Below are 14,701 nucleotides of genomic sequence, written 5' to 3' on the forward strand. Positions count from 1 at the left end.
TGGATGAGTACATGGGATTTAATGGGATTGAGTGTTATAGATAGGCCTGGTAGGTAGGGATATGATCGGCGCAACTTGTGGGTCGAAGGGCCTGTTTGTGCTGTAGTGTTCTATGTAAACCTTCCACAACACATCCAACCAGAGTTAGCCCTTCAGAACAACATCTGAGTAAATCCACAGTCTAGCAGCCAAGGCCAGAGTAAGAGTTTCGAGCAATAGCAGGAGCCGGGTGTGTGGCTTTGTATAGAATTCAGGTACTGGAGAGCCACAGAGGCTGTACTGAGCAGCATACTCAGTAAAGAGATACGCAGAGCTGTACTCAAACTCAACACAGAGGAAACTGCTGCAGAAAACACTTTGCATCTCTATCGAGGACCGACATTCAGCAACAATTTGCATTGCAATTGCCTGCACTTAGTGCACATTTGCATAGTAACCAAAACATTGGCATTTTCCATTCCACTCACTCTGCACATACACAGCATCACCAACTTATCATCTCTTATGCAAAATATTTGACCAGAAGCCCCCCAGAGTTCCAGCTGGTCAGTGAATAATCCACTGCACAAATAAAGCCATTTGGAACAGCATGATCCAGAGTACTTTGAGGGGGAGGCAGTGGCCTAGTGGTATTATGGCTAGACTATTAATCAACAAATCAGCTAATGTTCTGGGGACTCGGGTTCGAATCCTGCCATGGCAGATGGTGAGATTTGAATTCAAAAGAAATCTGGAAGTACGAATCAACTGATGACCATAAAAACATTGTCAATTGTCAGAAAAACCCATCTGGTTCACTAATGTCCTTTAGGGAAGGAAATCTGCAGTCCTGACCTGGTCTGGCCTACTTGTGAGTCCAGAGCCACAGCAATGTGGTGGACTGTCAACTGTCCTTGGCAACTAGGGATGGGCAATAAATGCTGGTCAGCCAGCGACGCCCATGTCCCACAGATGAATGAAAAAACTTCATGGCTCTGTGCTGAATTAGCTGCTCTCAACAACAGTGATAGTCCCCCACTCGGCTTCACTAACCCAGACAGAGGAACAACCAGGAGGCCTAACACTAACTAACACTGGGGTACAGCACTGGTGGGGAGGGGTTTGTCACCGTATAACACTGCGGTACAGTACTGGCTGGGACAGGTCTGTCACTGTATAACACTAGGGTACAGTACTGGTGGGGACAGGTCTGTCACTGTATAACACTGGGGTACAGTACTGGTGGTACAGGTCTATCACTGTATAACACTGGGGTACAGCACTGGTGGGTACAAGTTAGTCACTGTGTAACAGTGGGGTACAGTACTGGCTGGGACGGGTCTGTCACTGTATAACACTAGGGTACAGAACTGGTGGTATGGGTATGTCGCTGTGTAAGACTGGGGTACAGTACTGGTGGGTACAAGTCTGTCACTGTATAACACTGGGGTACAGTACTGGTGGGTACAGGTCTGTCACTGTATAACACTGGGGTACAGGTCTGTCACTGTATAACACTGGGGTACAGTACTGGTGGGGACCGGTCTGTCACTGTATAACACTGAGGTACAGTACTGGTGGGTACAGGTCTGTCACTGTATAACACTGGGGTACAGTACTGGTGGGGACGGGTCTGTCACTGTATAACACTGGGGTACAGTACTGGTGGGGACGGATCTGTCACTGTATAACACTGCGGTACAGTACTGGTGGGGACGGGTCTGTCACTGTATAACACTGGGGTACAGTACTGGTGGGGACGGGTCTGTCACTGTATAACACTGGGGTACAGTACTGGTGGGGACGGGTCTGTCACTGTATAACACTGGGGTACAGTACCGGTGGGGACGGGTCTGTCACTGTATAACACTGGGGTACAGTACTGGTGGGGACGGGTCTGTCACTGTATAACACTGGGGTACAGTACTGGCTGGGACGGGTCTGTCACTGTATAACACTAGGGTACAGTACTGGTGGGGACAGGTCTGTCACTGTATAACACTGGGGTACAGTACTGGTGGGGACTGGTCTGTCACTGTATAACACTGGGGTACAGTACTGGTGGGGACGGGTCTGTCACTGTTTAACACTGGGGTACAGTACTGGTGGAATTAATTAGTACACGGGCCACAGGACTGTTCTGGCCCTTGATGGCTCCTTCAGGTCCTTGATGGGGCTCTAGAGGGAGATTTACTCTGTTTCTAACCTGCAGTCTACCTGTCCCTGTGGTGCTGTCGATACTGACAATATGAGCCTAGAGTAAAGAATGACTGTTCCCCAGCATTCGTCACCTTGACAAACACACAAACTACATTCAGTGGCAGGAAGTTGCAGGGAGAGACATACCGGTCCAGTCTTCCTGTGACTCTGCACCGTGAAGTCGGGACAGAAGAGCAGGTCAGCGATGGCCAGTAAGAGGGATTCAGCAAGAGGCCGGGCTGTCTCATCATCTCCTTCATCAGCCTGAACACCAGAAAGAGGAGAAAAACATCCATTACTAATCTTCCCACCCCCATCAGAGACAGAGGCTGGGAGCCACAGATATTTCCCAACATCACACTCTAACCAATGATGAGTAATGACAATGGCTTTCCATCTCGTCAATGACCACTGAGTAAAAACACAGCTGACTGGCTGTCACATTTACCAATAGCAAGATGTCACTGGATAGAAACAGTCTGGGATAACCTCAGAATGTGAAATTCATCCCCTTTTTCACTCTTCTTTCTGACAAACGAGTTCTCTGATCTAATTCACCACCTGCACAGAAATACCAGGTCTTGTCAAGACACCATTCAGGATGCTACCATTGATGTGAGTATCGCTGTGTGGGAACACAGAGAAACCTCAGGTTCCCAGCCGCTGACTCCCGCTGAACACTACATGTGTGGTTCAAAGTTCAAACTTTCAAAAACCAATCAACGCACTGCTCTGGGTTCCTGCAATTCCTCCCTAGGTTTCAGTAAATGACAATGAGTCAGCCATAAACTCTACGGTGCGACGTGGTGATAATGTGCAAGACACTCTATAAAGGTAGGTGCATCAAGCACCACGTCAAGAGGAACCAAATGCACTCTAACTGGTTTCAGTGAAGACTCTGTAGCAGCCTCTTTCACTGGCAACGTCAACAGGGTCTGCAACTTGAGGAACATCCGCTCAGAATCCCTGAGTTGAAGGATGAGCTGAGGACACTGCGACACATCAGGGAGGGAGACAGAGTTACCTACTTTGTTCCTGGAGGTAGTCACATCTAGAACAGGGTCTTCTGATTTGGTCAGTGGTCAGGGACAGAGGGCTGTGCCTGTGCGCGAGGAAGTCGTCCAAAAGCAGGACTGAAGAAGTGTCAGCCTTGGCCATTGTCCAACAGGTTTGACGTTCTCTCAGCTTGTTTGGATGAGAGTGGGTGATGCAGGGTGGATGAGCTGACTGACCACGGCACCATGGTACAGGAAACCATTCAAACGGGGGGGGGGGGAGCACACAGGAATGTAATGGTGAAGTATAGTGAATGGGATTGACACTGTTCTCTGCAGCAAGGAGCGAGAATCTAGGCGGCAGTGTTGCCTGCCTAGTGCCAGGGTTCAGGACATCTGCCCTGGGCTGGAGAGGAACTTGCAGTGGGGGGATTCTGGTTCTGGTCCATGATGACCATTGGCTACTCTCCCCTTTCAGGGGTAGGGTTGACAGGTGGTGATTTAACCTGAGGTTCAGGTGAAGGGCAAGTTTGAGAAGGTGGGGCCTTTATGAATAACCTCAGCCAGAATGGAAATTGAACCCACGAAGTTGGCATCTCTCTCCATCAACCAACTATCCAGCCAACTGAGCTAACCAACTCCTGGTACCACAGACTTAGGTACAACTAAGAGAGAGATTCTGTATTGACAGTGTGATGAGCTAGGCATTAAGTTGGAAATCACACTCTGTAAGGTTATAATCACTGGCTTATTACCTGAGCTAAATGCAAACTGACAGTGGGTACATAAAATTAGAGAAGTGAACATGTTGGTCAAAAACTGGTGTGGGAGAATTAGGCTTTGGTTCATGGGATGCTGGCATCAGTACTGGGAAAGTGGGAACTGTACCACTGGGACCATCTACACCTGAACCGTGCTGGGACCAGTGTTCCCGTGAACTGCATAACGAGGAAAGGAGAGAGGGCTTTAAACTAAATAATTGGGCGAGGGATCAAATGTGGCAAAATGTGGTTATCAAAGAATAGAGACAAGGGAAGACAGGATCATAGTAATACGGGAAATAAGAGTCAGAGAATGACAGGAAGGGACAGAGAGGAAAAATTAAAAATGCACAAAGAATCAAAATTAGACACTGATAGAAAGAGTAAACTAAAGGCTCTGTATCTAAATGTGCAACATTTATAACGAGTAAACAAACTAATAGCACACACTGAAGTAAATAAATATGATCTGATAGCCAATATGGAGACCTGACTGCAGGAGAACCAGGATTCAATCCTGAGTATTGAGGGATAAATGACACTTAAGGAGGTTAGGAAGTTCAATAAAAGTGGAGGATATCACTGATTGCTGTGCAGACACATGGATTTGGGCCGGTGTCTGTGGGAGTTTGCGCATTCTCCCCGTGCTTGCGTGGGTTTTCTCCGGGCGCTCCGGTTTCCTCCCACACCCCAAAGATGTGCTATTAGGCTGATTGGAAGTAATAAATTGTTCCTAAATTAGTTTCCCTCAATGTGAAATGCCATAAACAATAGATAAGGGTCATGGGTGGAGGGGGGACTGGTAATGTTAAAATGGTGGCGCGGGCTCGTTGGGCCAAAGGGCCTGTTTCCCGGCCTGTTTTTTGTTCTTTGTATAACACTGTTAATTAAGAATGACATCGGTGCAATAGAGATGACCCTGGATCTGGAGATCAGGACACAGAATCATAGAATCCCTACAGTGCAGGAGGAGACCATTCGGCCCATTGAGTTTGCACCGACCACAATCCTTCCCAGGCTCTATCCCCATAACCCCATGCATTTACCCTAGCTAGTCCCCCTGACATTAAGGGGCAATTTGACATGGCCAATCCACCTAAACTGCACATCTTTGGACTGTGGGAGGAAACTGGAGCACCCAGAGGAAACCCATGCAGACACAGGGAGAATGTGCAAACTCCACACAGACAATAACCCAAGCCAGGAATCAAACCCAGATCTCTGGCGCTGTAAGGCAGCAATACTAACTACTGTGACACTGTGCCGCCCATGGATATGGAATCAGTTTGGATGAAAATGAGGAACAGTACAGAAAAGTAGTCATTAGTAGGAGTTGTCTACAGGCTCTACAACTGTGACCACGGTGTAGGGCACCGTATCCAAGAAGAAATAATCAGTGCTTGTGGAAATAATCACGGGTGATTTTAACCTGTAAAATCAGATTGGCAGTAGTAAGCTGGATGAAGAATTCATAAAATGTTTCTGAGATAGTTTCTTGGAGCAGCCCATTGTGGAACCAACAGCCAGCAGGTATATTACACTTGGTACTGAAATGTTTTTGTATTTAAGAGGATAATTAACTTTTGTTTTCACTTTAGAATCCATACTGAAGAAAATATCCCCTTAAATGTCTGCCACTGCTGCACTACTGATCTATCCTCTAGCATCATGTCCCAGCTCACTTCACCAAGCTGAGCGTTCATGCTCACATTGTTAAGTTTAAAATATTCGGACCCACTCTTCTCCCTTTCAAACTGGATGTAAAATTCAGTTGTACTGTGGTCGCTGCTACCTAGGGCTAACTTGAATCTGAGGTGTTAATTCACTAGGGTTCTTTACGGAGTGGCATACACCCAGAGGGTGGTGAGGGATTGGAATGCCCTGCCTGCTGCAGTTGTAAATGCGCCTAGTTTGGGGGCGTTTAAGAGATCCGTGGATAAGTTTATGGATGGAAAGGGATTGGTTTAGGTTAGAGGGTCATGGTTTTTTAACTGGTCGGCGCAACATCGTGGGCCGAAGAGCCTGTTCTGCGCTGTAATGTTCTATGTTCTATGTTATACGGGGAAATGTAAACGTACTGTACTAAGATTTTTAGAAACTATTCGCTGAGATGCCATATCAAGGGTTATTGAGTAAAAGCTTATGATTGTAATGGACAACATCAGCCTGGATTGAAGATTGGCTGGTAAGACTGAGAGTATGCATAAATGGGTCTTTGTCTGATGCAGTAAGAAGTCTCACAACACCAGTTAAAGTCCAACCAATTTATTTGATAGTAAACCCACAAAGTTTCAGAAACAGTGTTCCTTCGTCAGGTGTGTGGAAGACTCTGATCAAAGAAGGGCATATAAAGGCACATACAGTTTACAGAATACTGATTAGAATGCAAGTCTTCACAGCTAACCTGCTATTCAAGTCTTAAAGATGCAGACAATGTGAGTGGAGATAGCATTAGGCATCGGTTAAAGAGATGTGTATTGTCTCCAGACAGGACAGTAAGTGAGATTTTGCAAACCCAGGCAAGTCATGGAGGTCCCTCTACACTTCCAGGGACCATACTCATGTTGAGTACCGGGATCATGGGTTCATGTCGCACTATCTGTAACCCCCATGACTTGCCTGGGCTTGCAACATCTCACTTACTGTACTGTCAGGAGACAATACACACATCTCTTTAACTTACTGACTTAGATGATATTGAATTTCCCCTGAACACAGTGAGACTCCATCTGAGGATCCTCCCAAGTACAGTGAGATTGTCTGAGGCTCCCCCCACGGACACACTGCTAAATCTGCAAATGACACAAAGATGAGGAGGAAAATATGTTGTGAGGAAGACATAAGGTGTTTGTAGATGGATATAGATAGGGAGTGAGTGAGCGAATGATAATCAGGCAGATGGAGCATGATGTGGGAAAATGTATAGTTGGTCACATTGGCAGGAAGAACAAAATAGCATTACTTAAATGGGAAATGAGTGCAGAATTCCGAGGTGCGGAAGGATCTAGGTGCTAGTGCATGATTCACAATAAGTTAGGTATAGAAGTGTAGCAAGTAATTAAGAAGGCTATGGGATGCTATCTTTTATTTAACTGAAAATTAACATCCAGGGAATTGGTGAGATTCCATTCAGAACATTGCATGCAGTTTTGGTCTCCTTGTTTAAGGAGGGATGTAAATGTGTTGGTGATGATTCAGAGGAGGTTTACTGGATTGAGCAGGCTGTCTTATGAGGACAGATTGGAAAGGTTGGGTTTGTTTCCACTGGAGTTTAGACTTGATTGAAGTCTAGAAGATCCTGAACAGTATTGACAAGGTGGACAGGGAAAGGATGTTTTCACTTGTGGGTGAGTCCAGAGATAATAGGCATGATTAAAATTAGGGATCGCCCTTTCAGAACAGAGATGGGAGACTTTCGAACTCAGCCTCAGGTGGTGGTGGAAGGGGGTGGGGTCACTGAATATTTTCAGACAGAGGGAGATAGATCCTTGTTAGGCAAGGGAATCAAAAGTTTTTGCGGTTAGACAGGAATGTTGCACTCAACACAAACAGATCAGCTATAATCTTATAGAATAGTTGGGCAGGCTTAAGGGGCCAAATAGCCACAAAGAACAAAGAAAATTACAGGCCCTTCAGCCCTCCAAGCCTGCACCGACCATGCTGCCCGACTGAACTAAAACCCCCTACCCTTCCGGGGACCATATCCCTCTATTCCCATCCTATTCATGTATTTGTCAAGACGCCCCTTAAAACCCACTACCGTATCCGCTTCCACTACTTCCCCCTGCAGCGAATTCCAGGTACCCATTACTCTCTGTTTAAAACATCTGCCTCGTAGATCTTTAAATCTTGTCTCTCGCACCTTAAACCTGTGCCCCCTAGTAACTGACTCTTCCACTCAGGGAAAAAAAAACTCTTCACCATCCACTCTGTCCGTGCCTCTCATAATCTTGTAGACTTCTATCAGGTCACCCCTCAACCTCCATCGTTCCAGTGAGAACAAACCAAGTTTCTCCAACTCTCCTCATAGCTAATGCCCTCCATACCAGGCAACATCCTGGGAAATCTTTTCTGTACCCTCTCCAAAGCCTCCACATCCTACTGGTAGTGTGGCGAACAGAATTGAACACTATATTCCAAGTGCAGCCTAACTAAGGTTCTATAAAGCTGCAACATGACTTGTCAATTTTTAAACTCAATGCCCCGGTCGATGAAGGTAAGCATGCTGTATGCCTTCTTGACTACCTTCTCCACCTACATTACCACTTTCAGTGACCTGTGTACCTGTACACTCAGATCCCTTGGCCTATCAATACTCTTAAGGGTTCTGCCATTTACTGTATATTTCCTATCTTTATTAGACCTTCCAAAATGCATTATCTCACATTTGTCCAGATTAAACTCCATCTGCCATCTCTCCGCCCAAGTCTCCAACTGATCTATATCCTGCTGTATCATCTGATGGTCCTTATCACTATCTGCAAATCCACCCACCTTTGTGTCATCAGTAAACTTACTAATCAAGCCAGTTACATTTTCCTCCAAATCATTTATATATACTACAAACAGCAAAAGTCCTTGCACTGATCCCTGAGGAACACCACTTGTCACAGCCCTCCATTCAAAAACATACCCTTCCACTGCTACCCTCTGTCTTCTATGACTGAGCCAGTTTTGTATCCACCTTGCCAGCTCACCTCTGATCCAGTGTGACTTCACCTTCTGCACCAGTCTGACATGAAGGACCTTGTCAAAGGCCTTACTGAAATCCACGTAGACAACATCCACTGCCCCACCCTTCTGCTCCCATTCCATATGTACCCCCAGAATAATCACGTAGCAGTCTGGTGTCAGGATACTTAGACATGCTCACAAAAGAAGCTATAAAAGTTTCACCTACAAACACAAAAGAGGCCAGAAATCTAAAATAAAAGCAGGGAATACTGGAAATACTCAGCGGGTCAGGCCGGATCTGTGGAGAGACCACATTAGCTTTCTGATGAAGGGTCACTGAGCTGAAGTATTTCTCTCTCCACACATGCTGCCTGACCAGTTCAGAATGATGAGGCAGAGCCTCGGTTAAATGCCAGGAGCCCATCTGCAGCTGGTCCACATGAGGCACCAGCTGTGCCAATTGGAGCAGAGGGGGATTAAAGGCAGGAAATCAGCGGCCTTGATTTTTCCTCCCAAGATCCGTGTTGCACTCAGCATGGAGCCGAAGGCAACAGGGCCGCAGTGTACGAGGCCAGACACAGTCCAGCTGTGTCAGGATGTGTGCTTCTTGTGAGTTGCGCTTTCCCTTGGTTAATGAACAACTCGAAATGGCTTTCTGCCCACACTGAATTGGAGGCTATATCATGGGCTATCTGTTCGGGAAATATTATTCCACTCTGACTGATAAGGCTTATCTATATCGCTGGCTGCAGGAACACTGTGTAACAGGTAGTGAGACTTTCAGGAGCTGTGTGCATGCACCTTGTGGGCGGTTCTCTGCTATCTTCTCATTTGCACACGTTGGTAGTCAAGTCAGCTCTCACTGGTGCTGATTCAACCTTAGGCAAACTACACATGAGCAAATAGTTTGAAGTCACTATGCACAGGTAAATCTCCAGCACGAAGCTAATGCAAAGTTTCACCATCTTCTTGATGATATTTAACAGGACCACTCGTGGAGATGTCGGCATTGGACTGGGGTAAACACAGTAAAGAGTCTGACAACACCAGGTTTAAGTCCAACCAATTTATTTGATAGTAAACTCACAAGCTTTCGGGGTTTATCCCTTTGTCAGGTGAACCTGACCTGACCTGACGAAGGGACAAACCCTGAAAGCTTGTGAGTTTACTATCAAATAAATTGGTTGGACTTAAACCTGGTGTTGTCAGACTTTTTACTGTTAATAACCTTGCCATCACACTGATAGATAGTCAAGGCAATACGTAAATTGAAATGCAAAGCTAAATGTCTGCCAAGCACTAACACAGACTTTCCTGCCTTCATTGGCTCTGGACACAGGCTTTTCACATGATATAAAAGAGCAAGAGGACCGAAACCCTGTCCGTAGTAAGGATACATTGCTTTTTTACATTTATATAGCACCTTTTACATGGTGAAACACCCCAATGTGCTGTGACAGGAGAACTAATTGAACTAATCCTGACACCAAGCTGCATGAGGTGATATTAGAAGGAAAGAGAGGACAGTCAAAGCTCCAGTTCTCTGGATGACGAGGTTTAGAGAGAGAGAGAGAGAGAGAGAGGATGAAACAGACTTCAGCTTGGCAATGTCAAGGAAGGCAGGCTGAATATAAAAGGTACAAAGAAGTGGAAATGGAAATGAGGAGCAAACAGACTGTCCTAGAATAGATTGTTGGCAAACACAAAAGGAAATCCAAAGTACTTACGACAGAAGGGTGATCAAAGGAACAGTGGGAACAATTAAAGAACAAAGAAAAATACTGCACAGGAACAGGCCCTTTTATCCTCCAAGCCTGTGCCAATCATCATGCCTTAAGTAAACTAAAAAAAACCTTCTGTCCTTATTCAGTTCGGATCCCTCTATTCCCTCCCTTTTCATGTACCCCTCCGGATGCCTCTTAAATGTTGCTAACGTGCCTGCTTCCACCATCTAAAGATGAGATCGTGGAGTACTTGGAAGTGCATGATAAAAGAGGACTGTGTTAGCACGGCTTCGTCAAGGGGAGGTCGGGTCTGACAAATTTGTTAGAGTTCTTTGAGGTGGTAAGAAGGAAGTTAGATAAAGGAGAACCAGTGGACGTGATTTATTTAGATTTCCAATAGGCCTCTGACAAGGTGCCGCATAAGAGACTGTTAACTAAGTTAAGAGCCCATGGTTCTAAGGGTAAGATCCTGGCGTGAATAGAGGGTTGGCTGACTGGTAGAAAGCAGAGAGTGGGGATAAAGGGGTCTTTCTCAGGATGGCAGCCGATGGTTAGTGGTGTGCCTCAGGGGTCAGTGTTGGGACCATAACTTTTCACACTATACATTAACGATTTGGAGGAAGGAACTGAAGGCACTGTTGCTAAGTTTGCAGATGATACAAAGATATGTAGAGTGACAGGTAGTATTGAGGAAGAAGCGGGGCTGTAGAAGGATTTGGACAGGTTAGGAGAATCATAAAGTCATAGAACCCTACAGTGCAGAAAGAGGCCCTTCGGCCCATCGAGTCTGCACCGAACACAATCCCACCCAGGCCCTACCCCCATATCCCTATATATTATAGCCACTAATCCCTCTAACCTACGCATCCCTAGACACTAAGGGGCAATTTCTTAGCACGGCCAATCAACCTAACCCACACACCTTTGGACTGTGGGAGGAAACCAGAGTACCCGGAGGAAACCCACGCAGACATGAGGAGAATGTGCAAACTCCACACAGACAGTAACCCCAGCTGAGAATCGAACCCAGGACCCTGAAGCTGTGAAGCAGCAGTGCTAGCCACTGTGCTACTGTGCCGCCCGAGTAGGCAAAGAAGTGACTGATGGAATACAATGTGGAAAAGTATGAGGTTATACACTTTGGAAGGAGGAATGGAGGCATTGACTATTTTCTAAATGCGGAAATGCTTAGGAAATCAGAAATACAAAGGGACTTGGGAATCATTGTTCAAGATTCTCTTAAGGTTAACGTGCAGGTTCAGTCGGCAGTTAGGAAGGCAAATGCAATGTTAGCATTCATGTCTAGAGGGCTAGAATACAAGAGCAAGGATGTATTTCTGAGGCTGTATTAATGGTCAGACCCATTCAGAGTATGGTGAGCCATTTTGGACCCCATATCTAAGGAAGGATGTGCTGGTCTTGGAAAGGATCCAGAGGAGATTCACAAGAATGATCCCTGGAATGAAGAGCTTGTTGTATGAGGAATGGTTGAGGACTCTGGGTCTGTACTCATTGGAGTTTAGAAGGATGAGGGGGGGATCTTATTGAAACTTACAGAATACTACGACGCCTGGATAGACTGGAAGTAGAGAGGATGTTTCCACTAGTAGGAAAAACTAGAACCAGAGGGGACAACCTCAGGCTAAAGGGACAATCCTTTAAAACAGAGATGAGGAGCAATTTCTTCAACCAGAGAGCGGTGAATCTGTGGAAAATCTTTGCTGCAGAAGGCTGTGGAGGCCAGGTCATTGAGTGTCTTTAAGATCGAGATAGTTAGGTTTTTGATTAATAAAGGGTTATGGGGAAAAGGCAGTAAAATGAGGCTCAGAAAAATATCAGCCATGATTGAATGGAGGAGAAGACTCGATGGGCCGAGTGGCCTGATTCTGCTCCTATGTCTTATGGTCTTATCTCTGCTGACAGCAAGTTCCAGGCACCCACCACTCTGCATGAAAAACTCCCCCCACACATCTCCCTTAAGCATTCGCCCTCTCACCTTTACCTGTGCTTCCTTGTAATTGGCACTTCCACTCTGGGAAAAAGCCTCTGACTATCCACCCTGTCTACGCCTCTCACAATTTTGTTGACCTCCATCAGGTCTCCCCTCAGCCTCCTTCTTTCCAGTGAAAACTATCCTAGTTTATTCAACCTCTCCTCATAGCCCTCGAGACCAGGCAACATCCTGGTGAACCACTCTCTCCAAAGCTTCCACATCCTTCTGGTAGTGTGGTGGCCAGAACTGCACGCAATACTCCAAATGCAGCCTAACCAAGGTTTTGTATAGCTGCAACGTGATTTGCCAATTCTTATGCCCCAGGTGACGAAGATAAGCATGCCATATGCCTTCTTAATCACCTTGACTACCTGTGTTGCCACTTTCAGGGAATTGTGGACCTGCATGCCCAGAGCTCTTGGTAATGTTAGTGTTCCTAAGGGTTTGTCATTTGCAACACAAATCACACTTAAATTTGATCCTCCAAAATGCATCACCTGCCATTTCTCCGGATTAAACTCCATCTGTCATTTCTGTGCCCAAGTCTCCAATCTATCTATATCCTGTTGTATCCTCTGACAATCCCTGGCACTATCAGTATTTTTCAGTGCATTGTGTAGTTTTGCTTGGAGCTGGTGTACTTGGTCACGGCCTTTGTTCCCTCCGACACGGCGTGCTTGGCCAGTTCACGGCGGTCTGGATCTCCCGGGAGCTGATGGTGCTGCGCTTGTTGTAATGGGTCAGGCGGGAAGCCTCAGCGATGTCGCTGACGAACGAGTTCATGATGCTCATGGCCTTGGAGAAGATGCCGGTGTCGGGGTGAACCTGCTTCATCACTTTGTAGATGTAGATGCTGTAACTCTCCTTCCTGCTTCGCTTCCTCTTCTTCTTGCCGCTCTTAGCTGTCAGTTTCTTCAGGGCTTTCTTGCCGCCCTTCTTGGAAATCTGCTGCTTATTATCCTCAGCCATTCTCGCCTTCAATTTCAGAAACACAATCCGGCGCTATCAGTAAACTCTACCAATCTTCTTGTCATCCACAAACTTACAATCAGACCACTCGTATTTTCCTCCAGGTTTATATATACTACAAACAGCAGAGATCCCAGCACTAATCCCTGCAGAATACAGATCACCACTCTGAAAAACACCTCTGTCTTCTGTGACCAAGCCAATCCTGTATCCATTTAGCCAGATCAAAAAGAGAATCTACTGGTGGAGGTGGAGAGTAAGGCAAAGATATTAAATTAGTACTTTGCAATGGTGTTTATCAAGGTAGAGAGATTTTCCAAAGTTCCTGTAAATGAAGAGATTATTAATGTCGAGTAGATGGACTTCCAAAAGACATTTAATAAAGTGTCACATAACCGACCCTGTCTCAAAATTGAATCCCTGGGGTTAGAAGGGGCAGTAGCAGCATGGATAGTTTAAAGTTTTAAAGTTTAAAACTAATTCATTAGTGTCACAAGTAGGTTTACATTAACACTGCAATGAAGTTATTGTGAAAATCCCCAACTGTGGAGGAATAGAAAACAAGAATTGTGGAGAAGGGCTACTTTTCATAAACAGAGGAGTTCCCAAATGGTCAGTATAAAAGCCTTTGATATTTTCAATGTATATTAATGGTTTGACCTTGGTGTTACAGGGCACAGGTTCAAATTTTGCAGATTGGAAGTGGAGTAAAAGTGAGAATGGTCACAACAACCTTCAAGAGGACATAGACAGGGCAGTAGAATTGGCAGACAAGTGGCAGATGAAATTCAACCCCAGGAAGCGGGATATATTTCCGTAGTGTGAGTAAGGGGAGACATCACAAATGAAATATTACAATGTTGAAGGAGGTACAAGAGAGACAAATCTCTGAAGGTGGCAGGACAGGTTAACAAATCCGTTAATAAAGCACACAGCATTCTGAGCTTTATAATAGACATGATGTGGAGATGTCAGCGTTGGACTGGGGTAAACACAGTAGGAAGTCTCACAACACCAGGTTAAAGTCCAACAGGTTTATTTGGTAGCAAATGCCACAAGCTTTCAAAGCGCTGCTCCTTTGTCAGGTGAGTGGGAACTCCCCACTCGCCTGACGAAGGGGCAGCGCTCCAAAAGCTAGTGGCATTTGCTACCAAGTAAACCTGTTGGACTTTAACCTGGTGTTGTGAGACTTCTTACTTTATAATAGAGGCAAGGGATACAAAAAACACAGGAAATTCTGCTGAATCTTTATAAAACATTAGTGCAGCCTCAGTTGCGTCCCATCTGGCATCACATTTAGGGAGGATGTGAAGGCATTGGAGAGAGTACAGAAGAGATGTAATGGAATGGTTCCAGGGATGAGAGATTACAGCTACTTGAGTAGAGACAAGCTGGGGTTGTTCTACT

General features: G+C 45.7%; 1 protein-coding gene across 2 annotated transcripts in view; it reads right to left on the reverse strand.

Annotated features, from left to right (window-relative positions):
- hid1a (HID1 domain containing a) overlaps window positions 1-14,701 on the reverse strand; it is a 118,329-nt gene that overhangs the window by 64,496 nt on the left and 39,132 nt on the right. For both annotated transcript variants that reach the window (XM_080209234.1, XM_080209233.1), the window contains exon 4: window positions 2,326-2,442. In XM_080209234.1, the coding sequence (XP_080065360.1) occupies window positions 2,326-2,442 (117 nt within the window). The remainder of the gene's footprint in view (window positions 1-2,325; window positions 2,443-14,701) is intronic.

This window comes from Carcharhinus amblyrhynchos, chromosome 21 (genome assembly GCF_965287045.1).
Source record: "Carcharhinus amblyrhynchos chromosome 21, sCarAmb.v2.hapA, whole genome shotgun sequence".
Lineage (NCBI taxonomy): Eukaryota > Metazoa > Chordata > Chondrichthyes > Carcharhiniformes > Carcharhinidae > Carcharhinus > Carcharhinus amblyrhynchos.